The 27811-nt window shown below is 37.4% G+C and overlaps 1 protein-coding gene across 1 annotated transcript in view; it reads right to left on the bottom strand.

Annotated features, from left to right (window-relative positions):
- Positions 1 to 287: 287 nt before the first annotated feature.
- LOC149794611 (uncharacterized) overlaps positions 288 to 27811 on the bottom strand; it is a 90174-nt gene continuing 62650 nt past the window's right edge. Inside the window, exons 16-18 of the mRNA XM_089968896.1 lie at positions 5849 to 5990; positions 5044 to 5176; positions 288 to 4475 (exon numbers count right to left, since the gene is read on the bottom strand). Of these exons, the coding sequence (XP_089825022.1) occupies positions 4355 to 4475; positions 5044 to 5176; positions 5849 to 5990 (396 nt within the window). The 3' untranslated portion in view covers positions 288 to 4354. The remainder of the gene's footprint in view (positions 4476 to 5043; positions 5177 to 5848; positions 5991 to 27811) is intronic.

Genomic DNA, 27811 nt, shown 5'->3' with positions numbered 1-27811 from the left:
ATTATCACTTGATACAGCTCAATAAACAGATCATGCTTGTTTTAATTATGATATCCATTACCAAAAGAGCCACATGGCTGTGCAGTGCTATGTACATGTTAATTAAAGGTCTACAGCTTTAGCTTGCTTATTTCAGCTGAAACCAGTCTGACAGCAAGATTCAACAGATGAGATCAAATCAGTGAGGCCAACAACAGGAAAATGAGGCTATCTATAGGGAAATCAAAACTGCAAAGAAAATTATGAGACAGAAAAACATAAAAGTCACAAAAGAAAAATAAATATAACACTTTTCATAATATTTTACTATATCTATGAATAGCTGTATCAAATTTACACAAATGAACAGTCGTATAATACATATTATTTAACATGTCAATTATAATTAAAGTCCATCCATCTTGTAATTTATTGTATTATCTGTACTAGAACTGTTCCATGCTCTAATCAAGAAAATAATGGTTAAGAGTTCACCTAAGCAACTCAAACAAGAGAATCCCTCAAATTCTTCGTCCTCCGTATCAGAATGAAAAATGGTGGCTATCTCAGGGCTCAGATCATTGAAAACGTTCTCATTATTGTTGGTCTCCATCTCCTCATCATCATCTGGTTTCTCTATCACACTGACAATTACTGCTTTAACAAACCAATTCACAACCCATTCACAACAGCTGATGCAGGCATCCTGTCCCATGCATCTTTAACCCAATGTGTAACCTGGGAACATGTAGCCCACTGCAAACGTCCCATGTTTGTGAAGCTGTGTTCGCCTGCCATCATCCAAATTTCCCACAACTTTCTAAGCTAAGCTTGGAAACAGAGATTAATGGAAACGTCTAATGGTTGCAATATCTTTGTCATACCATCTGGGATGACGCCTAATGTTGTCTTCTTGGTTTCAATCTTTGTCTCAGCACTGATGTAGGCACGACAGAATCCATGATGATGATAGACTTCTTAGTGAGGAAAAATACACCAACTCGATGTGCAAAACATCTATCTAACCACTTCTGCATCATGTTACTGTCCATACATCCTTTAGGATTTACTTCAATCAAATTTTTTTTTTAAAAATCAACACTGGCGTCAACTGCTCGCCATCAGCAGAACATGCCAGAACTACAGCAGTGAAGCTCGACTTCTCATGACTTGTCCTAATAGTAACACCGTCAGTTCCTTTATGCTCAACTTTTCTGTTCATTGGAATGTTACTTGTTAATGGCACTTCATCCATGTTGATCACGTTAGTCATTTCCAAATTGTCAGTCTTAATCATGTTCTTACAGAAATTGTTTAATTTTTCCAGGAAGTCCACAGGTAGTTTCTGTGCCATAGAAGTGCATTGTCTTATACTAAGGTCCCTTATTTGCATGAACCTCAAATACCAGGATGTACTGCCAATGAATTGTTCAATTCCTAATTCAGTTGCGATTCCTTGGCCTTGAGTCTGACTTCAACAGCATTCATTCCACGACATGCAGAGACGCTGTGAGATAAGTTGCATGATTTGTACGGGGTTATTTATATGAATGATTATGACTGAAAGATTGATCAGAACATGCCTAACTGATCAGAACATGCCAGTACTATAGCAATGAAAACAATGTGCATGGCTAACTTCATCATTTACAGCCAGAGAAGAGAATGGACATCATTTCTTGTGGTTCTTAATCCACCTGATATTGAAAACCAATGTAACTAATGCAGATTAATGATAAAGAATAAAGGGGTACCAGCAATACGGTGCCTAGTACTGGTAGCCAAAGCCAACATCAGAGTTTAAACAATTGCGGTAACTGGCCTTGATTGTTGTTGGAAACCAAAGTCCAATTTATCAACTACCAGTATAATCAAAGCGAGACACCGAAATGACCGCTGGTTAAGAATGAATATAAGTGATGTGTTGACATTACAATTTGCTTTAAACTGAACTGCAAAACTAAAACGGATCACTGATTATCTATGAGTAGTCTATCTATTTATCTGAATTTTAAGCTACATTAAGGAAATTCTTAGTGAAGATATGACATTATCATTAATATATAGTAAGCATGCGCTTAATCTATGGTATTTTATTAATATTCATAGAACGCTTGAGTTAATATGGATTACATTCCTTTGTAGTATCAATTATATAAATTATAAAGCTGTCCGAGTAATAGCTCACATGTGTCAAACAATATACTGGAAAATCAAATATCAATGAACCTGTGACTAAATGTGACCAGGAAGAATGAGGTATGGTTAAAAACAAGATGATCTTTTTGAGGAAAAACCAATTAGTACAGTACACTATAGAGTATAGACCACAAGTGTGCTATGCAGCCTGTGAATTGTTTACCGCTAATTGTTTTCTTTTATTTCATGCTTGAGAAATCAGAAAATAAAAGCGAAATGCATATAAAATAATGACAAAACTTATAAAAAATAAAAGCAGTCCTATTAGTTTATAACAATTTATTGCCAATAACTGAACAAGAATTGGTACAATTATGTGACCCGTTTTTGATTATGCTGATTACAGAGTAATTTTAATGACATACCGGGTACTATAATGCATATATAAGTCGATGCAATTTCGTTGATATACTCCATATATAAGCTGATTCAGAGAATAAGATGAAGCTCTGACTTTAATGTCAAAAAGCATTGACTTATAGGCCGGAAAATACAGTAGTAGTTCTCATAACCAGTATCTTTGAATCCAGAAATGACCAGCTTGTCCTCATCTAAGGTGACGTTTTGTGTTGGTGTGATGGGACAGTGCAGGTCAGGGAGTAGATCTTATTCTCCTTGGGTAAACTAAATGCGATCTCCCCATCTCTGCAAAAATACATCCCATGCATCTGATAGCAATGCCCAGTCAATGATGAGTTTATGTTTGGCACTGTACAGACATCACCTGCCATGCTGACAGCTGCAAATCAATATGGAACCATCACACAACCAAACTAAACCTGTGTACAAGGATTCTAATCTTTTTTCAGAACAATTTATGACAAGAAAACGTTCATTTTCTGAAAATTCCATCCAATGAGAGCTCGTCAACACTGTCCTTGGTTTTACTGGTTGCAAGCTGTTCTCCAGCTGGAGAGATTATAAGTTTTAGACTGTCATGGAAGGTCAGAGTGACCTCCCTGGGAATCACATGCCTGTACTTCCCTATTTGCTCTCTGTAGTTGGTTCCTTGTGACTTAATTTGAGATATTGTGAGGAAAACTTTAGTCTCATTTCCCAGTTTGAGAATGCTGGCAACTGGCAGAAGCTCTGGACAGTGGTCAGTAGAGTTTGACACTGCTGATTCACATCCAGTTGATGAAGATTGTAGATTAGTCTACCCTTCTTCTCTGTTTTTGTTTCTACAACAGGAGCAAAGTTGCTGACTTGTTCCAATGCATTCTTGATGATGGAAACAAGTTCACTTATTTGAGTATCTAATCTATTGACATTATTGTTTTGTTTTAATGTATTTCATGACATGTTCCTCTGCTTTTCTTAATACGTTAATACCATTTTGTGGGTCTTCCTCAAGGGCTGTGTTTCAATTGGATTTCAAATCCTTCCACACTTTACAATTTCTGTGATCAGTGATAGAGCAATCAGTATAGCAAATTATTTTATGATCTGTGCAATAATATTCAAAGTATTTGTAGTTGCGAAGAGTAAAGCATTTTTTTTTAATTGCATCATTTTAAGACCCTTTTGGAGAATTGTTATTTAAAGTTCAATATTTTGAACTAAAGGAAGTAAATGTTTTAAAGTCTATCCGCAATTAATGTTATAGCAAGAAACTGCCATGTAAATCTGTAGTTCAGGATCAGAAAGTGATAACCAGACATGCGAGTCCAAAAGTATGAATCAAGCCATTAAATTTGGCACCTCAACAATAAGCATGATTGCTACTGACTGCTCATGGGTGGAGTGGATATAAGTTCATGGGTGGAATGGATATGATCTTGCACAAATTCATTGCATAAGGAATTCAAATAAAACACTGTTAACATTAAAAACAAGGCTTTGTAAAATAACTGATGCCACAATACTGCTTAACCTTAAATGTTACCATCTGGGATTCTGATTTATACACAATAAGTATATACTGATATACAACTAAATAGAACCCAAGATTCGAAAACTGCAATAGAAGTCTTAAAGCACCTTACTGCCATGTAATATCCAATCTTTCTATCTTGAAGGGTTCTTGGTCTATTTATGGTACCAAAGCACTAAAGTCTTGTCATTTGTTTGGAAAACTTAACAGTTGCCATGGTTGTCTGAATCAAATTCAACCACTGGTCTGAAAGTTTTACAACCCAATGTTCCCTTGGATAAGCAAGTCAGGGTGGGAATACACCTATTTTACCAACATCTGTCTAAGTTTAGTGACCATAACTGTCCATTTATCTATCCAGTGCTGCAGAGTGTGTCCATCTACTGTTACCCAAGGGGCACAACTCTGTGCTGGCTGCTCCCACCTAAGAAATAAGAAGATATACATATAAAAATGAAGATGAAAGGTTTTCACCTTTTAGACAGTTATTTATTGTGCATTTTTATACTAATTCATTTGAACTAACATTATTGGACATTATGTCAGACTTAAACTTGCCTATTTCCACTTGAACACAAGTAAATGTTGAACTTGTGAGATGAAGAAACGAAATAGTGCAAGCGCTATGCTCATATGGAATTTAATACTTGTAAGGGAAATGTTAATAAAGTATTCTCTGTCAAGAATGACTGGAAGTAACCTTTTGCCCAATTTGTGAAAGTTACAAGAACAGCTGTGCCTCTTTGGGATTTACTGTTATCATATTGCTATTATAGTTAATACAAACTGTTCTATCTGTGGCAATATATATATATATATATATATATATATATATATATATATATATATATATATATATATATATATATATATATATATATATATATATATATATATATATATGTATGTACAGGTGTTAGAGCAAGCACAGTTTAAGAAAACTATCTCTTATGGATAGGATTCAGCCAGTAATAGCATTCAAAATACATTACCATGCCAACACATCATCCTTGACCTTGATACAATCTGTCAAAGCTTTCCCAGTCTTGTTGATCTTCTGTTGTAATACAGGAAGTAGCTCACTCATCTGCTTCCTGTCATGCTCAGCTACTGCCTCACAAAGCTCTAAAATATTTTAAAACATCCAAATAAAGATGACTTAAAAGTTACATCCTTTAAGGAATCACCTGTTTTAAACAGCCAGCTGTTGATGTCCCATTAATTAAACTAGTGTAGAAATTAACCTCTTTCAAAGCAATCAAACATTTAGCCAAACTAGATCATTTTTAAGTTGTTGGCTTTTTGATATTTTAACTTAAGAAGTCTCTTGGGGATTTTGGCGTGATAAGGCTACCTAGCTTCCTAACACCCACACTTCTGAATCGTGAAAAAAGAAACAAAATTAATTTAAAAACCAGCTGCTTCCACTATTGCAAGTACAAACAGTTTCAGATCTTGAAGTTCATTAGTGACATGTCTTTTCACCCATGAAAAGAAATCCAAAACTACTGTAGGAAAAGAAATTGGGCCTTTATAAATAAAACATGAGATGCTAAAGTTAAACCTGGAATGGTAATTTACCCCTGTGATCAGCATACAAATATGTCATGGTGTACAACTTCCCTGCTTTTTTGTTCTTAGTAGACAAAGACACATTTTTTAAATGTACAAAATACTATGTAAAACACAACATTTTTTAAAAAAAAGTTTAATTCTTGACAAGGGAGGTGATGTCTCATCTCACAAATGGAGTGATTAATTGGTGGTATTTTCTGGTCCATGCTGACAACCTCTCACCTGCAATAGTGCTAGCAATGTCTTTCTCCTTATCCGAAGGATGGAATCTCTGCACTGCACTTTTCTCCAGATCCAGTCTGTACAGGATGTTGTCAATGTCAGACCTGGTCCTCAGTATCCAGGGTAATAACTGTTCTGCTGCCTAAAAACAATTACAAATAGCACTAACAGTATGTAGACACATCACATTCAGGTATTCACTTCCTTTTAGAGACAAATCAATATGTGGGTTAGTGATGTTGTAACCAGTGGTTTGAGCGCTGCATCACAATCAGTGGGATACAAGCTGGAATCATGTCAAAACCCATTTGGAAAAACTTTTGTCTTGTGCATCACTGGGCAAGCTATTCACTCCCATAGCCTCCATGCTAAATATTCTTTAAAATGCCTATGTGCCATGAAATAAAGTTAGTTAATATATCTATCTGAACAAGACAAACATGGCAGTAGTCCAGATTCCCTCACAATTCAACTGTAATAACTCTATCTTGAACAGGGTAATTTAAAACTGGAATAGTATGAAAACACCCAAATAAGAGGCCCAAGTGGACTTGATATTGCTCACCTACATGGCTGATATATGCCAGCTCATGAATGCAAATTCAAACATGTATTGAAACTGTAGAGGGAAAGAAAAGCTTGGAACACACAGCTGCTACATAGTCTATTAATGTTTGTGTGATTTATCTACTTTCCTGGCCAATCTATATAAGATAAATTTTTGGGCATAAAAAGAATGTGTCATTTATATAACCTTCATTATCCCATGGGTCTCTCCCAGCCCCTGGAGACTTGGTGCCTAATACACAACTTAGAATCTGTTCATAGCCTTACCGTTCAAGTATATACACTTATTTGGTGTTACAAGTCGATTAATCTGGGCATTCTTCAGGGATTCCTAAATCTATCCTTAGCCCCATAGGGCCATGTCCCTGAAGTCACAATTTGGAAACCATGGAGATCCATACCCAAGGGTGCTACAATGGTACAGTGGTTAAGGCACTCTGCATGGATCCCAAAGGTTGCAAGTTAAAGTCCCACCATCCTATCAGCCTGAATTCACCGCCAGATTTGTCAGGACTGTTTCTTCAGGTCATGGGTTTCTTCATTTTCACTCATTAAATTTTAAAGTGTTTCTGGAGAAAGCCATATTGGGTTAGTATATAGTTTCTCAATAAAAGCCAAAAAATTCAAAATATACATATAAAATATTTTGTGAATAATGGCAATAAATATAAGAAATTTCTTTAAATAATGCACAATACACATATATGATATCTTTTGTTCACTTTAATATAGCAACTCTAGTAACTGTTAAGCTCTATATAACAAAACAAAACTTTGTTCCACATATAAAAGAATTACAACTATGATGAAGTTTTGAGTGTTTATTCTTTGTAAATAAATTTTAGATCCTTAAATACATATGTTCAGATTGATAAGAAATAACCAAGTAAACTAAATTAACCATGGATACTATTGCCCCAATATTTTTAAATAGTTGCTGCATATCATTATCAGTCCCTGAGCATTGAGAAATATGTAGCCGGTCTATGCCCGTAATGTCTATGTTTATAGCTGGGACTTGCCAGGTGAAAAATAGACATGAGTAACTGGTGCAAAAAGAAAGAAAGGTTTACAACTGCATCTTTATGGGCCTTTCAAAGGTTGACAATTGCATCTTTATGGTCCTTTCAAAGATTGACAATTGCATCTTTATGGTCCTTTCAAAGGTTGACAATCGCATCTTTATGGTCCTTTCAAAAGGCTGACAATTGCACCTTTATGGGCCTTTCAAAGGTTGACAATTGCATCTTTATGGGCCTTTAAAAAGTTAACAATTGCATCTTTATGGGCCTTTCAAAGGTTGATAATTGCACCTTTATGGGCCTTTCAAAGGTTGACAATTGCATCTTTATGGGCCTTTCAAAGGTTGACAATTGCATCTTTATGGGTCTTTCAAAGGTTGACAATTGCATCTTTATGGGTCTTTCAAAGGTTGACAATTGCATCTTTATGGGCCTTTCAAAGGCTGACAATTGCATCTTTATGGGCCTTTCAGAGGTTGACAATTGCACCTTTATGGGCCTTTAAAAGGTTGACAATTGCATCTTTATGGGCCTTTAAAAGGTTGACAATTGCATCTTTATGGGCCTTTCAAAAGTTGACAATTGCATCTTTATAGGTCTTTCAAAGGCTGACAATTGCATCTTTATGGTCCTTTCAAAGGTTGACAATTGCATCTTTATGGGCCTTTCAAAGGTTGACAACTGCATCTTTATGGGCCTTTCAAAGGTTGACAATTGCAACTTTATGGGCCTTTCAAAGGTTGGTAATTGCATCTTTATGGGCCTTTCAAAGGTTGACAATTGCATCTTTATGGATCTTTCAAAGGCTGACAATTGCATCTTTATGGACCTTTCAAAGGAATGAATAAGCAGATGGTGGTGGTTGCCTTTCTTGACTAAGGTCAACAGATGTGGAAAGATGAAGGATCAAAGATGGCTCAGAGGGCAAAAATAGACAGAAGCAAGAAAACCTCACTGATCAATTTTGGATGGTCAAGAATTCTCTAGATATAGCTGGAAATGATGCTGGCACTCAAGGACACTGCCCTTCACAAGGAGAAGACTGAAACAACAGGAGGGCTCCCCCATGAGTGAAGGGTGTAATGCCTAAGCAACTGAAAACATCTGCATGGAACTGCGAAAAGGGCCTGGGAGTATATCTTTGTTGGGACACAGGTATCTCCAGATTCACTATGTGTATCACCTATGGTCTGAGGCCAGTATGTGGCATCTGGGACTGGAGTACTGTCATAGCTGGTGCTGACTTGTGACAGGTCACTGACCAGTAATAGAATTATCCAATTCATGTCCACTATACTATTCTGGGATCAGTACTAGGTTTTGTCAGCCGCCTCCTACTTTGAGTGTGACAAATGTGTCCGTGAGGAATCCAAAGTGAGGAGTTGATCAAAACTGGAAGTCCACCCTTACTGGGATTCAGTTATCTCTAGACTTTCATTTCATCATCCTCCATTATTCTAGTCTAGTACCAGACATCTGGGACTGGGTCACTGTCATACAGTGTTGCATTGAAGTGCAGTGGGAATTCAGGACTGAACCACTGCTGATGGAGCTATTTTTGGTGATGAACCCACTCACTGTAGCTACGTGAAGGCATAATGGATCTGGTGCCAGTAGGCATGGGAATGATTTCTTGGAAGGCTATGACTCTGGGGAAAAAGCCAGGGCTGGTATTTCTATTGGCAGATGCCTGGGTACGATCTTAATCAAGAAGTTGTGACTTGTAAAACTGGAGTGGTGATCACTATTCCTGGCCCCAGAAGTCAAAGCTGTCTGGCACAGCTATGCTTGTAGAATTGAGCTTGTACAGGGCCAGTTACAGTGTGAAGCTGATCAGTAAGATCACTGTAGCCAGTCCTGCCTTTGCTGATGATCAGTGTATCTGGCCAGTTCAGGGATGGTTATGTCCTGGGATGAAGTCTGGTACTGACTGTCCATGATAGATCAAAATAGCCAGTTCTGGGAAGATTCATTTCTGGTCTAGTTGGGCCTCCTTATTTCATTTACACTGTGCCATGAGATCAATGAACATCTGGTTTCCATGACTCAGCTATCTACAGAATTAGCAGTGGAAGTGATACAAATGGCATGTGAGTTTCTACTCAATCTACACCGTTTCACTTACTCAAGAACGATGCTTGGCATATGTGGTTGTATATACATCTTTCCATCTTTGCATATAAATGTCATATTTACATCCTGAATTGCACCCCATACAGTAAATGCAAGTGGGGTGAATATCCTCTTCCATCCAGAAATAACTGCTATCACTACACTTAATCCTGTCCATGTATCTGTTATCTGTAGTCACTGAGAGCAAAGAAAGATATATACATGTAAGACTCAGTCAAGTGCCTGCATAAACTACATGTGAGTGGGATGCTAACACCAATGTAATAGTTCAGAAAAGTTAAAAAAATTGCAGTAACTCCCAAACTGTTGAGCAACAAAGTATAACTAAAGGGCTTGTTAATGGCAATACTAACAAAATCAGGTCATATACTGAACTGGTTTAAAAGTACTAATAACCAACATGCAAGAAATTATAATGATTATAATAATGAGACAATAAATGACTAAGTTAACAAGCAAATCTGATGAAATTTTTTCTCTCACCTACCATGGTAATGACCGAAAAGATTATAATAATGAAATCTGACTGACATTTAAAACTGAGCTATAAAGGTTTTAGGCAGACATGGAAAGTAAGTAGTTTAATGCCCTATCCTATTGTAAAGTGTAGGCAGACATGGAAAGTAAGTAGTTTAATGCCCTTTCCTATTGTAAAGTGTAGGCAGAAATGGAAAGTAAGTAGTTTAATGCCCTTTCCTATTGTAAAGTGTAGGCAGACATGGAAAGCAAGTAGTTTAATGCCCTTTCCTATTGTAAAGTGTAGGCAGACATGGAAAGTAAGTAGTTTCAATGCCCTTTCTTATTGTAAAGTGTAGACAGACATGGAAAGTAAGTAGTTTAATGCCCTTTCCTATTGTAAAGTGTAGGCAGACATGGAAAGTAAGTAGTTTAATGCCCTTTCCTATTGTAAAGTGTAGACAGACATGGAAAGTAAGTAGTTTCAATGCCCTTTCTTATTGTAAAGTGTAGGCAGACATGGAAAGTAAGTAGTTTAATGCCCTTTCCTATTGTAAAGTGTAGGCAGACATGGAAAGTAAGTAGTTTAATGCCCTTTCCTATTGTAAAGTGTAGGTAGAAATGGAAAGTAAGTAGTTTAATGCCCTTTCCTATTGTAAAGTGTAGGCAGACATGGAAAGCAAGTAGTTTAATGCCCTTTCCTATTGTAAAGTGTAGGCAGAAATGGAAAGTAAGTAGTTTAATGCCCTTTCCTATTGTAAAGTGTAGGCAGAAATGGAAAGTAAGTAGTTTAATGCCCTTTCCTATTGTAAAGTGTAGGCAGACATGGAAAGCAAGTAGTTTCAATGCCCTTTCCTATTGTAAAGTGAAGGCAGACATGGAAAGTAAGTAGTTTCAATGCCCTTTCCTATTGTAAAGTGTAGGCAGACATGGAAAGTAAGTAGTTTCAATGCCCTTTCTTATTGTAAAGTGTAGGCAGACATGGAAAGTAAGTAGTTTCAATGCCCTTTCCTATTGTAAAGTGTAGGCAGACATGGAAAGTAAGTAGTTTCAATGCCCTTTCCTATTGTAAAGTGTAGGCAGACATGGAAAGTAAGTAGTTTAATGCCCTTTCCTATTGTAAAGTGTAGGCAGACATGGAAAGTAAGTAGTTTCAATGCCCTTTCCTATTGTAAAGTGTAGACAGACATGGAAAGTAAGTAGTTTCAATGCCCTTTCCTATTGTAAAGTGTAGGCAGACATGGAAAGTAAGTAGTTTCAATGCCCTTTCCTATTGTAAAGTGTAGGCAGACATGGAAAGTAAGTAGTTTCAATGCCCTTTCCTATTGTAAAGTGTAGGCAGACATGGAAAGTAAGTAGTTTCAATGTCCTTTCCTACTGTAAAGTGTAGGCAGACATGGAAAGTAAGTAGTTTCAATGCCCTTTCCTACTGTAAAGTGTAGGCAGACATGGAAAGTAAGTAGTTTCAATGCCCTTTCCTATTGTAAAGTGTAGGCAGACATGGAAAGTAAGTAGTTTCAATGCCCTTTCTTATTGTAAAGTGTAGGCAGACATGGAAAGTAAGTAGTTTCAATGCCCTTTCCTACTGTAAAGTGTAGGCAGACATGGAAAGTAAGTAGTTTCAATGCCCTTTCTTATTGTAAAGTGTAGACAGACATGGAAAGTAAGTAGTTTCAATGCCCTTTCTTATTGTAAAGTGTAGACAGACATGGAAAGTAAGTAGTTTCAATGCCCTTTCCTATTGTAAAGTGTAGACAGACATGGAAAGTAAGTAGTTTCAATGCCCTTTCTTATTGTAAAGTGTAGACAGACATGGAAAGTAAGTAGTTTCAATGCCCTTTCTTATTGTAAAGTGTAGACAGACATGGAAAGTAAGTAGTTTCAATGCCCTTTCCTATTGTAAAGTGTAGGCAGACATGGAAAGTAAGTAGTTTCAATGCCCTTTCTTATTGTAAAGTGTAGACAGACATGGAAAGTAAGTAGTTTCAATGCCCTTTCCTATTGTAAAGTGTAGACAGACATGGAAAGTAAGTAGTTTCAATGCCCTTTCCTACTGTAAAGTGTAGACAGACATGGAAAGTAAGTAGTTTCAATGCCCTTTCCTATTGTAAAGTGTAGGCAGACATGGAAAGTAAGTAGTTTCAATGCCCTTTCCTACTGTAAAGTGTAGGCAGACATGGAAAGTAAGTAGTTTCAATTTTTCAATGCCCTTTCCTATTGTAAAGTGTAGACAGACATGGAAAGTAAGTAGTTTCAATGCCCTTTCCTATTGTAAAGTGTAGGCAGACATGGAAAGTAAGTAGTTTCAATGCCCTTTCCTATTGTAAGGTGTAGACAGACATGGAAAGTAAGTAGTTTCAATGCCCTTTCCTACTGTAAAGTGTAGGCAGACATGGAAAGTAAGTAGTTTCAATGCCCTTTCCTATTGTAAAGTGTAGACAGACATGGAAAGTAAGTAGTTTCAATGCCCTTTCCTACTGTAAAGTGTAGACAGACATGGAAAGTAAGTAGTTTCAATGCCCTTTCCTACTGTAAAGTGTAGGCAGACATGGAAAGTAAGTAGTTTCAATGCCCTTTCTTATTGTAAAGTGTAGGCAGACATGGAAAGTAAGTAGTTTAATGCCCTTTCCTATTGTAAAGTGTAGACAGACATGGAAAGTAAGTAGTTTAATGCCCTTTCCTATTGTAAAGTGTAGACAGACATGGAAAGTAAGTAGTTTCAATGCCCTTTCTTATTGTAAAGTGTAGACAGACATGGAAAGTAAGTAGTTTCAATGCCCTTTCCTATTGTAAAGTGTAGGCAGACATGGAAAGCAAGTAGTTTAATGCCCTTTCTTACTGTAAAGTGTAGGCAGACATGGAAAGTAAGTAGTTTCAATGCCCTTTCCTATTGTAAAGTGTAGGCAGACATGGAAAGCAAGTAGTTTAATGCCCTTTCTTACTGTAAAGTGTAGGCAGACATGGAAAGTAAGTAGTTTCAATGCCCTTTCCTATTGTAAAGTGTAGACAGACATGGAAAGTAAGTAGTTTCAATGCCCTTTCCTATTGTAAAGTGTAGACAGACATGGAAAGTAAGTAGTTTCAATGCCCTTTCTTATTGTAAAGTGTAGGCAGACATGGAAAGTAAGTAGTTTCAATGCCCTTTCCTACTGTAAAGTGTAGGCAGACATGGAAAGTAGTTTCAATGCCCTTTCTTATTGTAAAGTGTAGACAGACATGGAAAGTAAGTAGTTTCAATGCCCTTTCCTATTGTAAAGTGTAGACAGACACGGAAAGTAAGTAGTTTCAATGCCCTTTCTTATTGTAAAGTGTAGGCAGACATGGAAAGTAAGTAGTTTAATGCCCTTTCTTATTGTAAAGTGTAGACAGACATGGAAAGTAAGTAGTTTCAATGCCCTTTCTTATTGTAAAGTGTAGACAGACATGGAAAGTAAGTAGTTTAATGCCCTTTCTTATTGTAAAGTGTAGACAGACATGGAAAGTAAGTAGTTTCAATGCCCTTTCCTATTGTAAAGTGTAGACAGACATGGAAAGTAAGTAGTTTCAATGCCCTTTCTTATTGTAAAGTGTAGGCAGACATGGAAAGTAAGTAGTTTCAATGCCCTTTCCTATTGTAAAGTGTAGGCAGACATGGAAAGTAAGTAGTTTAATGCCCTTTCTTATTGTAACGTGTAGGCAGACATGGAAAGCATGTAGTTTCAATGCCCTTTCCTACTATAAACTCATAGCCGCCAACCTTCCAGGCTCACAATTAATGAAAATAAGGATAAAAGGTCATGAATTTGGACATGAATTAGTGAAAAATACGAAACCAAAAATACCATGATAATAACTCCATCCAATGTGACTGTCAATACTACACTATATCAAGATCGCAATATAAAACTAAAACACTACATATATGCAGAAATATTTATTTATCAAGACATGATACTGTGGCAGACTTGAACTTCCTCAACCGCTTGATCGTAAATTTGTTTTCTAAACAGTTCAGACTTCTTGCCTGCTGGTTGATGTTGGTGACTAAAATTGCTGACAAATTTTCTGCAGCTAAGGAGGCCCTAAAGTCTGTCTTATTTTTCCTCACTAGAGAAAATACTCTTCCGCTGTCACTGTTGCTGTGAGTAATGCACAGGAGCTGCATCACTTTTGGTTCTTCAACAAGAAAATTTGGAAGTGATTTTCGAGTCCGGGAACATTTGTCGGAACAAATGTTTAGCATGGTCTCCAACTGATAAAGATAGATTGTGTTCGACAAGAAAACTCACAAATAATGCTTCAGCGTTGGTAGCTTGCAGGTCTTCCGCCGATGGCTTAAAATATTCCAGAGCTGAAATCTGCGAATTCTTAATTTTCCCAACTTCTACGTGTTTTTTGCAACCGATGTGCTTCCTCACATCGTCTCTGCGATGGCACACTGAGTGCAAAAAGCATGATGAATATCAATGTTTAATGGCAGAATGCGCCACCAATTTTTGATATATTCCTAATTAAACTTCTTCACTTTTTGAGCAATACATTTCTTTTTCCTTGGTGGTGTAGACATTTTCAAGATCTTACATGCGATGCTGAACAGTAACTCAAATCAGTGTTGGTGACGCATGCGCAGAGAAAAATTCCGGTTAGGCCCCAGTTTCTCTTAAAAGCATTTGTAAAACTACTCATATAAATACAGATTAAAATAGGCTAAAATGCTTGCTACCGGGCCAACTGTACTAATTGGCTGTAGATATACTAATATCGCGACCAGCAGTACCGGACCATTTCGGCAACTGTGAATATCACGACAAGCGCTTAGCAGGAAATCGGTTATTTTATTAAAGATTTAAAATAATTGAGAATTGGAGAATTCGTGAAATTGTGGCTTGCGGCGTGAATCCATGAAAAAATCGTGAAATTCACGTCAAATTCGTGAGGGTTGGCAGCTATGTAAAGTGTAGGCAGACATGCAAAGCAAGTAGTTTCAATGCCCTTTCCTATTGTAAAGTGTAGGCAGACATGGAAAGCAAGTAGTTTCAATGCCCTTTCTTACTGTAAAGTGTAGGCAGACATGGAAAGCAAGTAGTTTCAATGCCCTTTCCTACTGTAAAGTGTAGGCAGACATGGAAAGCAAATAGTTTCAATGCCCTTTCTTACTGTAAAGTGTAGGCAGACATGGAAAGCAAGTAGTTTCAATGCCCTTTCCTATTGTAAAGTGTAGGCAGACATGGAAAGTAAGTAGTTTCAATGCCCTTTCCTATTGTAAAGTGTAGGCAGACATGGAAAGCAAATAGTTTCAATGCCCTATCTTACTGTAAAGTGTAGGCAGACATGGAAAGTATGTAGTTTCAATGTCCTTTCTTACTGTAAAGTGTAGGCAGACATGGAAAGCAAGTAATTTAATGCCCTTTCTTATTGTAAAGTGTAGGCAGACATGGAAAGCAAGTAGTTTCAATGCCCTTTCCTACTGTAAAGCATAGGCAGACATGGAAAGTAAGTAGTTTAATGCCCTTTTCTATTGTAAAGTGTAGGCAGACATGGAAAGCAAGTAGTTTCAATGCCCTTTCTTACAGTAAAGTGTAGGCAGACATGGAAAGCAGGTAGTTTCAATGCCCTTTCCTATTGTAAAGTGTAGGCAGACATGGAAAGTAAGTAGTTTCAATGTCCTTTCCTATTGTAAAGTGTAGGCAGACATGGAAAATAAGTAGTTTCAATGCCCTTTCTTACTGTAAAGTGTAGGAAGACATGGAAAGCAAGTAGTTTCAATGCCCTTTCCTATTGTAAAGTGTAGGCAGACATGGAAAATAAGTAGTTTCAATGCCCTTTCTTACTGTAAAGTGTAGGAAGACATGGAAAGCAAGTAGTTTAATGCCCATACTTATTGTCACGTGTAGGCAGACATGGAAAGCAAGTAGTTTAATGCCCTTTCCTATTGTAAAGTGTAGGCAGACATGGAAAGCAAGTAGGTTAATGCCCTTTCCTATTGTAAAGTGTAGGCAGACATGGAAAGTAAGTAGTTTCAATGCCCTTTCTTATTGTAAAGTGTAGGCAGACATGGAAAGGAAGTAGTTTCAATGCCCTTTCTTACTGTAAAGCATAGGCAGACATGGAAAGTAAGTAGTTTAATGCCCTTTCCTATTGTAAAGTGTAGACAGATATGGAAAGCAAGTAGTTTCAATGCCCTTTCTTACTGTAAAGTGTAGGAACACATGGAAAGCAAGTAGTTTAATGCCCATACTTATTGTAATGTGTAGGCACACATGGAAAGCAAGTAGTTTAATGCCCTTTCCTATTGTAAAGTGTAGGCAGACATGGAAAGTAAGTAGTTTAATGCCCTTTCCTATTGTAAAGTGTAGGCAGACATGCAAAGCAAGTAGTTTCAATGCCCTTTCCTATTGTAAAGTGTAAGCAGACATGGAAAGCAAGTAGTTTAATGCCCTTTCCTATTGTAAAGTGTAGGCAGACATGGAAAGCAAGTAGTTTCAATGTCCTTTCCTATTGTAAAGTGTAGGCAGACATGGAAAGTAAGTAGTTTCAATGCCCTTTCCTAGTGTAAAGTGTAGGCAGACATGGAAGGCAAGTAGTTTCAATGCCCTTTCCTATTGTAAAGTGTAGGAAGACATGGAAAGTAAGTAGTTTCAATGTCCTTTCCTATTGTAAAGTGTAGGCAGACATGGAAAGTAAGTAGTTTCAATGCCCTTTCCTATTGTAAAGTGTAGGCAGACATGGAAAGCAAGTAGTTTAATGCCCTTTCTTATTGTAAAGTGTAGGCAGACATGGAAAGTAAGTAGTTTAATGCCCTTTCCTATTGTAAAGTGTAGGCAGACATGGAAAGCAAGTAGTTTAATGCCCTTTCCTATTGTAAAGTGTAGGCAGACATGGAAAGTAAGTAGTTTCAATGCCCTTTCCTATTGTAAAGTGTAAGCAGACATGGAAAGCAAGTAGTTTAATGCCCTTTCCTATTGTAAAGTGTAGGCAGACATGGAAAGCAAGTAGTTTAATGCCCTTTCCTATTGTAAAGTGTAGGCAGACATGGAAAGTAAGTAGTTTAATGCCCTTTCCTATTGTAAAGTGTAGGCAGAAATGGAAAGCAAGTAGTTTCAATGCCCTTTCTTACTGTAAAGTGTAGGCAGACATGGAAAGCAAGTAGTTTAATGCCCTTTCCTATTGTAAAGTGTAGGCAGACATGGAAAGTAAGTAGTTTCAATGCCCTTTCCTATTGTAAAGTGTAGACAGACATGGAAAGTAAGTAGTTTCAATGCCCTTTCTTATTGTAAAGTGTAGGCAGACATGGAAAGTAAGTAGTTTCAAAGCCCTTTCCTATTGTAAAGTGTAGGCAGACATGGAAAGTAAGTAGTTTAATGCCCTTTCCTATTGTAAAGTGTAGGCAGACATGGAAAGTAAGTAGTTTCAATGCCCTTTCCTATTGTAAAGTGTAGACAGACATGGAAAGTAAGTAGTTTCAATGCCCTTTCTTATTGTAAAGTGTAGGCAGACATGGAAAGCAAGTAGTTTCAATGCCCTTTCCTACTGTAAAGTGTAGGCAGACATGGAAAGCAAATAGTTTCAATGCCCTATCTTACTGTAAAGTGTAGGCAGACATGGAAAGTAAGTAGTTTCAATGTCCTTTCCTAGTGTAAAGTGTAGGCAGACATGGAAAGCAAGTAGTTTCAATGCCCTCTCCTATTGGAAAGTGTAGGCAGACATGGAAAGTAAGTAGTTTCAATGCCCTTTCCTATTGTAAAGTGTAGACAGACATGGAAAGTAAGTAGTTTCAATGCCCTTTCCTATTGCAAAGTGTAGACAGACATGGAAAGTAAGTAGTTTCAATGCCCTTTCTTATTGTAAAGTGTAGGCAGACATGGAAAGTAAGTAGTTTCAATGCCCTTTCTTATTGTAAAGTGTAGGCAGACATGGAAAGCAAGTAATTTAATGCCCTTTCTTATTGTAAAGTGTAGGCAGACATGGAAAGCAAGTAGTTTCAATGCCCTTTCCTACTGTAAAGCATAGGCAGACATGGAAAGTAAGTAGTTTAATGCCCTTTTCTATTGTAAAGTGTAGGCAGACATGGAAAGTAAGTAGTTTCAATGCCCTTTCTTACAGTAAAGTGTAGGCAGACATGGAAAGCAAGTAGTTTCAATGCCCTTTCCTATTGTAAAGTGTAGGCAGACATGGAAAGTAAGTAGTTTCAATGTCCTTTCCTATTGTAAAGTGTAGGCAGACATGGAAAATAAGTAGTTCAATGCCCTTTCTTACTGTAAAGTGTAGGAAGACATGGAAAGCAAGTAGTTTAATGCCCATACTTATTGTCACGTGTAGGCAGACATGGAAAGCAAGCAGTTTAATGCCCTTTCCTATTGTAAAGTGTAAGCAGACATGGAAAGCAAGTAGTTTAATGCCCTTTCTTATTGTAAAGTGTAGGCAGACATGGAAAGTAAGTAGTTTCAATGCCCTTTCCTATTGTAAAGTGTAAGCAGACATGGAAAGCAAGTAGTTTAATGCCCTTTCCTATTGTAAAGTGTAGGCAGACATGGAAAGCAAGTAGTTTCAATGTCCTTTCCTATTGTAAAGTGTAGGCAGACATGGAAAGTAAGTAGTTTCAATGCCCTTTCCTATTGTAAAGTGTAGGCAGACATGGAAAGCAAGTAGTTTCAATGCCCTTTCCTATTGTAAAGTGTAGGCAGACATGGAAAGTAAGTAGTTTCAATGTCCTTTCCTATTGTAAAGTGTAGGCAGACATGGAAAGTAAGTAGTTTCAATGCCCTTTCCTATTGTAAAGTGTAGGCAGACATGGAAAGCAAGTAGTTTAATGCCCTTTCTTATTGTAAAGTGTAGGCAGACATGGAAAGTAAGTAGTTTAATGCCCTTTCCTATTGTAAAGTGTAGGCAGACATGGAAAGCAAGTAGTTTAATGCCCTTTCCTATTGTAAAGTGTAGGCAGACATGGAAAGTAAGTAGTTTAATGCCCTTTCCTATTGTAAAGTGTAGGCAGACATGGAAAGTAAGTAGTTTCAATGCCCTTTCCTATTGTAAAGTGTAAGCAGACATGGAAAGCAAGTAGTTTAATGCCCTTTTCTATTGTAAAGTGTAGGCAGACATGGAAAGCAAGTAGTTTAATGCCCTTTCCTATTGTAAAGTGTAGGCAGACATGGAAAGTAAGTAGTTTAATGCCCTTTCTTACTGTAAAGTGTAGGCAGACATGGAAAGCAAGTAGTTTAATGCCCTTTCCTATTGTAAAGTGTAGGCAGACATGGAAAGTAAGTAGTTTAATGCCCTTTCTTACTGGAAAGTGTAGACAGACATGGAAAGTAAGTAGTTTCAATGCCCTTTTCTATTGTAAAGTGTAGGCAGACATGGAAAGTAAGTAGTTTCAAAGCCCTTTCCTATTGTAAAGTGTAGGCAGACATGGAAAGTAAGTAGTTTAATGCCCTTTCCTATTGTAAAGTGTAGGCAGACATGGAAAGTAAGTAGTTTCAATGCCCTTTCCTATTGTAAAGTGTAGGGAGACATGGAAAGTAAGTAGTTTCAATGCCCTTTCCTATTGTAAAGTGTAGGCAGACATGGAAAGCAAGTAGTTTCAATGCCCTTTCCTATTGTAAAGTGTAGGCAGACATGGAAAGCAAGTAGTTTAATGCCCTTTCTTATTGTAAAGTGTAGGCAGACATGGAAAGCAAGTAGTTTCAATGCCCTTTCCTATTGTAAAGTGTAGGCAGACATGGAAAGCAAGTAGTTTAATGCCCTTTCTTACTGTAAAGTGTAGGCAGACATGGAAAGTAAGTAGTTTCAATGCCCTTTCCTATTGTAAAGTGTAGACAGACATGGAAAGTAAGTAGTTTCAATGCCCTTTCCTATTGTAAAGTGTAGACAGACATGGAAAGTAAGTAGTTTCAATGCCCTTTCTTATTGTAAAGTGTAGGCAGACATGGAAAGTAAGTAGTTTCAATGCCCTTTCCTACTGTAAAGTGTAGGCAGACATGGAAAGTAAGTAATTTCAATGCCCTTTCTTATTGTAAAGTGTAGACAGACATGGAAAGTAAGTAGTTTCAATGCCCTTTCCTATTGTAAAGTGTAGACAGACACGGAAAGTAAGTAGTTTCAATGCCCTTTCTTATTGTAAAGTGTAGGCAGACATGGAAAGTAAGTAGTTTAATGCCCTTTCTTATTGTAAAGTGTAGACAGACATGGAAAGTAAGTAGTTTCAATGCCCTTTCTTATTGTAAAGTGTAGACAGACATGGAAAGTAAGTAGTTTAATGCCCTTTCTTATTGTAAAGTGTAGACAGACATGGAAAGTAAGTAGTTTCAATGCCCTTTCCTATTGTAAAGTGTAGACAGACATGGAAAGTAAGTAGTTTCAATGCCCTTTCTTATTGTAAAGTGTAGGCAGACATGGAAAGTAAGTAGTTTCAATGCCCTTTCCTATTGTAAAGTGTAGGCAGACATGGAAAGTAAGTAGTTTCAATGCCCTTTCTTATTGTAACGTGTAGGCAGACATGGAAAGCATGTAGTTTCAATGCCCTTTCCTACTATAAACTCATAGCCGCCAACCTTCCAGGCTCACAATTAATGAAAATAAGGATAAAAGGTCATGAATTTGGACATGAATTAGTGAAAAATACGAAACCAAAAATACCATGATAATAACTCCATCCAATGTGACTGTCAATACTACATTATATCAAGATCGCAATATAAAACTAAAACACTACATATATGCAGAAATATTTATTTATCAAGACATGATACTGTGGCAGACTTGAACTTCCTCAACCGCTTGATCGTAAATTTGTTTTCTAAACAGTTCAGACTTCTTGCCTGCTGGTTGATGTTGGTGACTAAAATTGCTGACAAATTTTCTGCAGCTAAGGAGGCCCTAAAATCTGTCTTATTTTTCCTCACTAGAGAAAATACTCTTCCGCTGTCACTATTACTGTGAGTAATGCACAGGAGCTGCATCACTTTTGGTTCTTCAACAAGAAAATTTGGAAGTGATTTTCGAGTCCGGGAACATTTGTCGGAACAAATGTTTAGCATGGTCTCCAACTGATAAAGATAGATTGTGTTCGACAAGAAAACTCACAAATAATGCTTCAGCGTTGGTAGCTTGCAGGTCTTCCGCCTATGGCTTAAAATATTCCAGAGCTGAAATCTGCGAATTCTTAATTTTCCCAACTTCTACGTGTTTTTTGCAACCGATGTGCTTCCTCACATCGTCTCTGCGATGGCACACTGAGTGCAAAAAGCATGATGAATATCAATGTTTAATGGCAGAATGCACCACCAATTTTTGATATATTCCTAATTAAACTTCTTCACTTTTTGAGCAATACATTTCTTTTTCCTTGGTGGTGTAGACATTTTCAAGATCTTACATGCGATGCTGAACGGTAACTCAAATCAGTGTTGGTGACGCATGCGCAGAGAAAAATTCCGGTTAGGCCCCAGTTTCTCTTAAAAGCATTTGTAAAACTACTCATATAAATACAGATTAAAATAGGCTAAAATGCTTGCTACCGGGCCAACTGTACTAATTGGCTGTAGATCTACTAATATCGCGACCAGCAGTACCGGACCATTTCGGCAACTGTGAATATCACGACAAGCGCTTAGCAGGAAATCGGTTATTTTATTAAAGATTTAAAATAATTGAGAATTGGAGAATTCGTGAAATTTTGGCTTGCGGCGTGAATCCATGAAAAAATCGTGAAATTCACGTCAAATTCGTGAGGGTTGGCAGCTATGTAAAGTGTAGGCAGACATGCAAAGCAAGTAGTTTCAATGCCCTTTCCTATTGTAAAGTGTAGGCAGACATGGAAAGCAAGTAGTTTCAATGCCCTTTCTTACTGTAAAGTGTAGGCAGACATGGAAAGCAAGTAGTTTCAATGCCCTTTCCTACTGTAAAGTGTAGGCAGACATGGAAAGCAAATAGTTTCAATGCCCTTTCTTACTGTAAAGTGTAGGCAGACATGGAAAGCAAGTAGTTTCAATGCCCTTTCCTATTGTAAAGTGTAGGCAGACATGGAAAGTAAGTAGTTTCAATGCCCTTTCCTATTGTAAAGTGTAGGCAGACATGGAAAGCAAATAGTTTCAATGCCCTATCTTACTGTAAAGTGTAGGCAGACATGGAAAGTAAGTAGTTTCAATGCCCTTTCCTATTGTAAAGTGTAGGTAGACATGGAAAGTAAGTAGTTTAATGCCCTTTCTTACTGTAAAGTGTAGGCAGACATGGAAAGTAAGTAGTTTCAATGCCCTTTCCTATTGTAAAGTGTAGACAGACATGGAAAGTAAGTAGTTTCAATGCCCTTTCCTATTGTAAAGTGTAGACAGACATGGAAAGTAAGTAGTTTCAATGCCCTTTCTTATTGTAAAGTGTAGGCAGACATGGAAAGTAAGTAGTTTCAATGCCCTTTCTTATTGTAAAGTGTAGGCAGACATGGAAAGCAAGTAATTTAATGCCCTTTCTTATTGTAAAGTGTAGGCAGACATGGAAAGCAAGTAGTTTCAATGCCCTTTCCTACTGTAAAGCATAGGCAGACATGGAAAGTAAGTAGTTTAATGCCCTTTTCTATTGTAAAGTGTAGGCAGACATGGAAAGTAAGTAGTTTCAATGCCCTTTCTTACAGTAAAGTGTAGGCAGACATGGAAAGCAAGTAGTTTCAATGCCCTTTCCTATTGTAAAGTGTAGGCAGACATGGAAAGTAAGTAGTTTCAATGTCCTTTCCTATTGTAAAGTGTAGGCAGACATGGAAAATAAGTAGTTCAATGCCCTTTCTTACTGTAAAGTGTAGGAAGACATGGAAAGCAAGTAGTTTAATGCCCATACTTATTGTCACGTGTAGGCAGACATGGAAAGCAAGCAGTTTAATGCCCTTTCCTATTGTAAAGTGTAAGCAGACATGGAAAGCAAGTAGTTTAATGCCCTTTCCTATTGTAAAGTGTAGGCAGACATGGAAAGTAAGTAGTTTCAATGCCCTTTCTTATTGTAAAGTGTAGGCAGACATGGAAAGCAAGTAGTTTCAATGCCCTTTCTTACTGTAAAGCATAGGCAGACATGGAAAGTAAGTAGTTTAATGCCCTTTCCTATTGTAAAGTGTAGACAGATATGGAAAGCAAGTAGTTTCAATGCCCTTTCTTACTGTAAAGTGTAGGAACACATGGAAAGCAAGTAGTTTAATGCCCATACTCATTGTAATGTGTAGGCAGACATGGAAAGCAAGTAGTTTAATGCCCTTTCCTATTGTAAAGTGTAGGCAGACATGGAAAGTAAGTAGTTTCAATGCCCTTTCCTATTGTAAAGTGTAGACAGACATGGAAAGTAAGTAGTTTCAATGCCCTTTCCTATTGTAAAGTGTAGGCAGACATGGAAAGTAAGTAGTTTCAAAGCCCTTTCCTATTGTAAAGTGTAGGCAGACATGGAAAGTAAGTAGTTTAATGCCCTTTCCTATTGTAAAGTGTAGACAGACATGGAAAGTAAGTAGTTTCAATGCCCTTTCTTATTGTAAAGTGTAGGCAGACATGGAAAGCAAGTAGTTTCAATGCCCTTTCCTACTGTAAAGTGTAGGCAGACATGGAAAGCAAATAGTTTCAATGCCCTATCTTACTGTAAAGTGTAGGCAGACATGGAAAGTAAGTAGTTTCAATGTCCTTTCCTAGTGTAAAGTGTAGGCAGACATGGAAAGCAAGTAGTTTCAATGCCCTCTCCTATTGGAAAGTGTAGGCAGACATGGAAAGTAAGTAGTTTCAATGCCCTTTCCTATTGTAAAGTGTAGACAGACATGGAAAGTAAGTAGTTTCAATGCCCTTTCCTATTGTAAAGTGTAGACAGACATGGAAAGTAAGTAGTTTCAATGCCCTTTCTTATTGTAAAGTGTAGGCAGACATGGAAAGTAAGTAGTTTCAATGCCCTTTCTTATTGTAAAGTGTAGGCAGACATGGAAAGCAAGTAATTTAATGCCCTTTCTTATTGTAAAATGTAGGCAGACATGGAAAGCAAGTAGTTTCAATGCCCTTTCCTACTGTAAAGCATAGGCAGACATGGAAAGTAAGTAGTTTAATGCCCTTTTCTATTGTAAAGTGTAGGCAGACATGGAAAGTAAGTAGTTTCAATGCCCTTTCTTACAGTAAAGTGTAGGCAGACATGGAAAGTAAGTAGTTTCAATGCCCTTTCCTATTGTAAAGTGTAGGCAGACATGGAAAGTAAGTAGTTTCAATGTCCTTTCCTATTGTAAAGTGTAGGCAGACATGGAAAATAAGTAGTTCAATGCCCTTTCTTACTGTAAAGTGTAGGAAGACATGGAAAGCAAGTAGTTTAATGCCCATACTTATTGTCACGTGTAGGCAGACATGGAAAGCAAGCAGTTTAATGCCCTTTCCTATTGTAAAGTGTAAGCAGACATGGAAAGCAAGTAGTTTAATGCCCTTTCTTATTGTAAAGTGTAGGCAGACATGGAAAGTAAGTAGTTTCAATGCCCTTTCCTATTGTAAAGTGTAAGCAGACATGGAAAGCAAGTAGTTTAATGCCCTTTCCTACTGTAAAGTGTAGGCAGACATGGAAAGCAAGTAGTTTCAATGTCCTTTCCTATTGTAAAGTGTAGGCAGACATGGAAAGTAAGTAGTTTCAATGCCCTTTCCTAGTGTAAAGTGTAGGCAGACATGGAAAGCAAGTAGTTTCAATGCCCTTTCCTATTGTAAAGTGTAGGCAGACATGGAAAGTAAGTAGTTTCAATGTCCTTTCCTATTGTAAAGTGTAGGCAGACATGGAAAGTAAGTAGTTTCAATGCCCTTTCCTATTGTAAAGTGTAGGCAGACATGGAAAGCAAGTAGTTTAATGCCCTTTCTTATTGTAAAGTGTAGGCAGACATGGAAAGTAAGTAGTTTAATGCCCTTTCCTATTGTAAAGTGTAGGCAGACATGGAAAGCAAGTAGTTTAATGCCCTTTCCTATTGTAAAGTGTAGGCAGACATGGAAAGTAAGTAGTTTAATGCCCTTTCCTATTGTAAAGTGTAGGCAGACATGGAAAGTAAGTAGTTTCAATGCCCTTTCCTATTGTAAAGTATAAGCAGACATGGAAAGCAAGTAGTTTAATGCCCTTTCCTATTGTAAAGTGTAGGCAGACATGGAAAGCAAGTAGTTTAATGCCCTTTCCTATTGTAAAGTGTAGGCAGACATGGAAAGTAAGTAGTTTAATGCCCTTTCTTACTGTAAAGTGTAGGCAGACATGGAAAGCAAGTAGTTTAATGCCCTTTCCTATTGTAAAGTGTAGGCAGACATGGAAAGTAAGTAGTTTAATGCCCTTTCTTACTGGAAAGTGTAGACAGACATGGAAAGTAAGTAGTTTCAATGCCCTTTTCTATTGTAAAGTGTAGGCAGACATGGAAAGTAAGTAGTTTCAAAGCCCTTTCCTATTGTAAAGTGTAGGCAGACATGGAAAGTAAGTAGTTTAATGCCCTTTCCTATTGTAAAGTGTAGGCAGACATGGAAAGTAAGTAGTTTCAATGCCCTTTCCTATTGTAAAGTGTAGGGAGACATGGAAAGTAAGTAGTTTCAATGCCCTTTCCTATTGTAAAGTGTAGGCAGACATGGAAAGCAAGTAGTTTCAATGCCCTTTCCTATTGTAAAGTGTAGGCAGACATGGAAAGCAAGTAGTTTAATGCCCTTTCTTATTGTAAAGTGTAGGCAGACATGGAAAGCAAGTAGTTTCAATGCCCTTTCCTATTGTAAAGTGTAGGCAGACATGGAAAGCAAGTAGTTTAATGCCCTTTCTTACTGTAAAGTGTAGGCAGACATGGAAAGTAAGTAGTTTCAATGCCCTTTCCTATTGTAAAGTGTAGACAGACATGGAAAGTAAGTAGTTTCAATGCCCTTTCCTATTGTAAAGTGTAGACAGACATGGAAAGTAAGTAGTTTCAATGCCCTTTCTTATTGTAAAGTGTAGGCAGACATGGAAAGTAAGTAGTTTCAATGCCCTTTCCTACTGTAAAGTGTAGGCAGACATGGAAAGTAAGTAATTTCAATGCCCTTTCTTATTGTAAAGTGTAGACAGACATGGAAAGTAAGTAGTTTCAATGCCCTTTCCTATTGTAAAGTGTAGACAGACACGGAAAGTAAGTAGTTTCAATGCCCTTTCTTATTGTAAAGTGTAGGCAGACATGGAAAGTAAGTAGTTTAATGCCCTTTCTTATTGTAAAGTGTAGACAGACATGGAAAGTAAGTAGTTTCAATGCCCTTTCTTATTGTAAAGTGTAGACAGACATGGAAAGTAAGTAGTTTAATGCCCTTTCTTATTGTAAAGTGTAGACAGACATGGAAAGTAAGTAGTTTCAATGCCCTTTCCTATTGTAAAGTGTAGACAGACATGGAAAGTAAGTAGTTTCAATGCCCTTTCTTATTGTAAAGTGTAGGCAGACATGGAAAGTAAGTAGTTTCAATGCCCTTTCCTATTGTAAAGTGTAGGCAGACATGGAAAGTAAGTAGTTTAATGCCCTTTCTTATTGTAACGTGTAGGCAGACATGGAAAGCATGTAGTTTCAATGCCCTTTCCTACTATAAACTCATAGCCGCCAACCTTCCAGGCTCACAATTAATGAAAATAAGGATAAAAGGTCATGAATTTGGACATGAATTAGTGAAAAATACGAAACCAAAAATACCATGATAATAACTCCATCCAATGTGACTGTCAATACTACATTATATCAAGATCGCAATATAAAACTAAAACACTACATATATGCAGAAATATTTATTTATCAAGACATGATACTGTGGCAGACTTGAACTTCCTCAACCGCTTGATCGTAAATTTGTTTTCTAAACAGTTCAGACTTCTTGCCTGCTGGTTGATGTTGGTGACTAAAATTGCTGACAAATTTTCTGCAGCTAAGGAGGCCCTAAAATCTGTCTTATTTTTCCTCACTAGAGAAAATACTCTTCCGCTGTCACTATTACTGTGAGTAATGCACAGGAGCTGCATCACTTTTGGTTCTTCAACAAGAAAATTTGGAAGTGATTTTCGAGTCCGGGAACATTTGTCGGAACAAATGTTTAGCATGGTCTCCAACTGATAAAGATAGATTGTGTTCGACAAGAAAACTCACAAATAATGCTTCAGCGTTGGTAGCTTGCAGGTCTTCCGCCGATGGCTTAAAATATTCCAGAGCTGAAATCTGCGAATTCTTAATTTTCCCAACTTCTACGTGTTTTTTGCAACCGATGTGCTTCCTCACATCGTCTCTGCGATGGCACACTGAGTGCAAAAAGCATGATGAATATCAATGTTTAATGGCAGAATGCGCCACCAATTTTTGATATATTCCTAATTAAACTTCTTCACTTTTTGAGCAATACATTTCTTTTTCCTTGGTGGTGTAGACATTTTCAAGATCTTACATGCGATGCTGAACGGTAACTCAAATCAGTGTTGGTGACGCATGCGCAGAGAAAAATTCCGGTTAGGCCCCAGTTTCTCTTAAAAGCATTTGTAAAACTACTCATATAAATACAGATTAAAATAGGCTAAAATGCTTGCTACCGGGCCAACTGTACTAATTGGCTGTAGATCTACTAATATCGCGACCAGCAGTACCGGACCATTTCGGCAACTGTGAATATCACGACAAGCGCTTAGCAGGAAATCGGTTATTTTATTAAAGATTTAAAATAATTGAGAATTGGAGAATTCGTGAAATTTTGGCTTGCGGCGTGAATCCATGAAAAAATCGTGAAATTCACGTCAAATTCGTGAGGGTTGGCAGCTATGTAAAGTGTAGGCAGACATGCAAAGCAAGTAGTTTCAATGCCCTTTCCTA

The sequence above is a fragment of the Sinohyriopsis cumingii genome, chromosome 8 (assembly GCF_028554795.1).
Source record: "Sinohyriopsis cumingii isolate HCF-2022 chromosome 8, ASM2855479v2, whole genome shotgun sequence".
In the NCBI taxonomy this organism is placed as follows: domain Eukaryota; kingdom Metazoa; phylum Mollusca; class Bivalvia; order Unionida; family Unionidae; genus Sinohyriopsis; species Sinohyriopsis cumingii.
The sequence above is the reverse complement of the archived record's forward strand: the minus strand, read 5'-3'. Positions and strand labels throughout refer to the sequence as shown.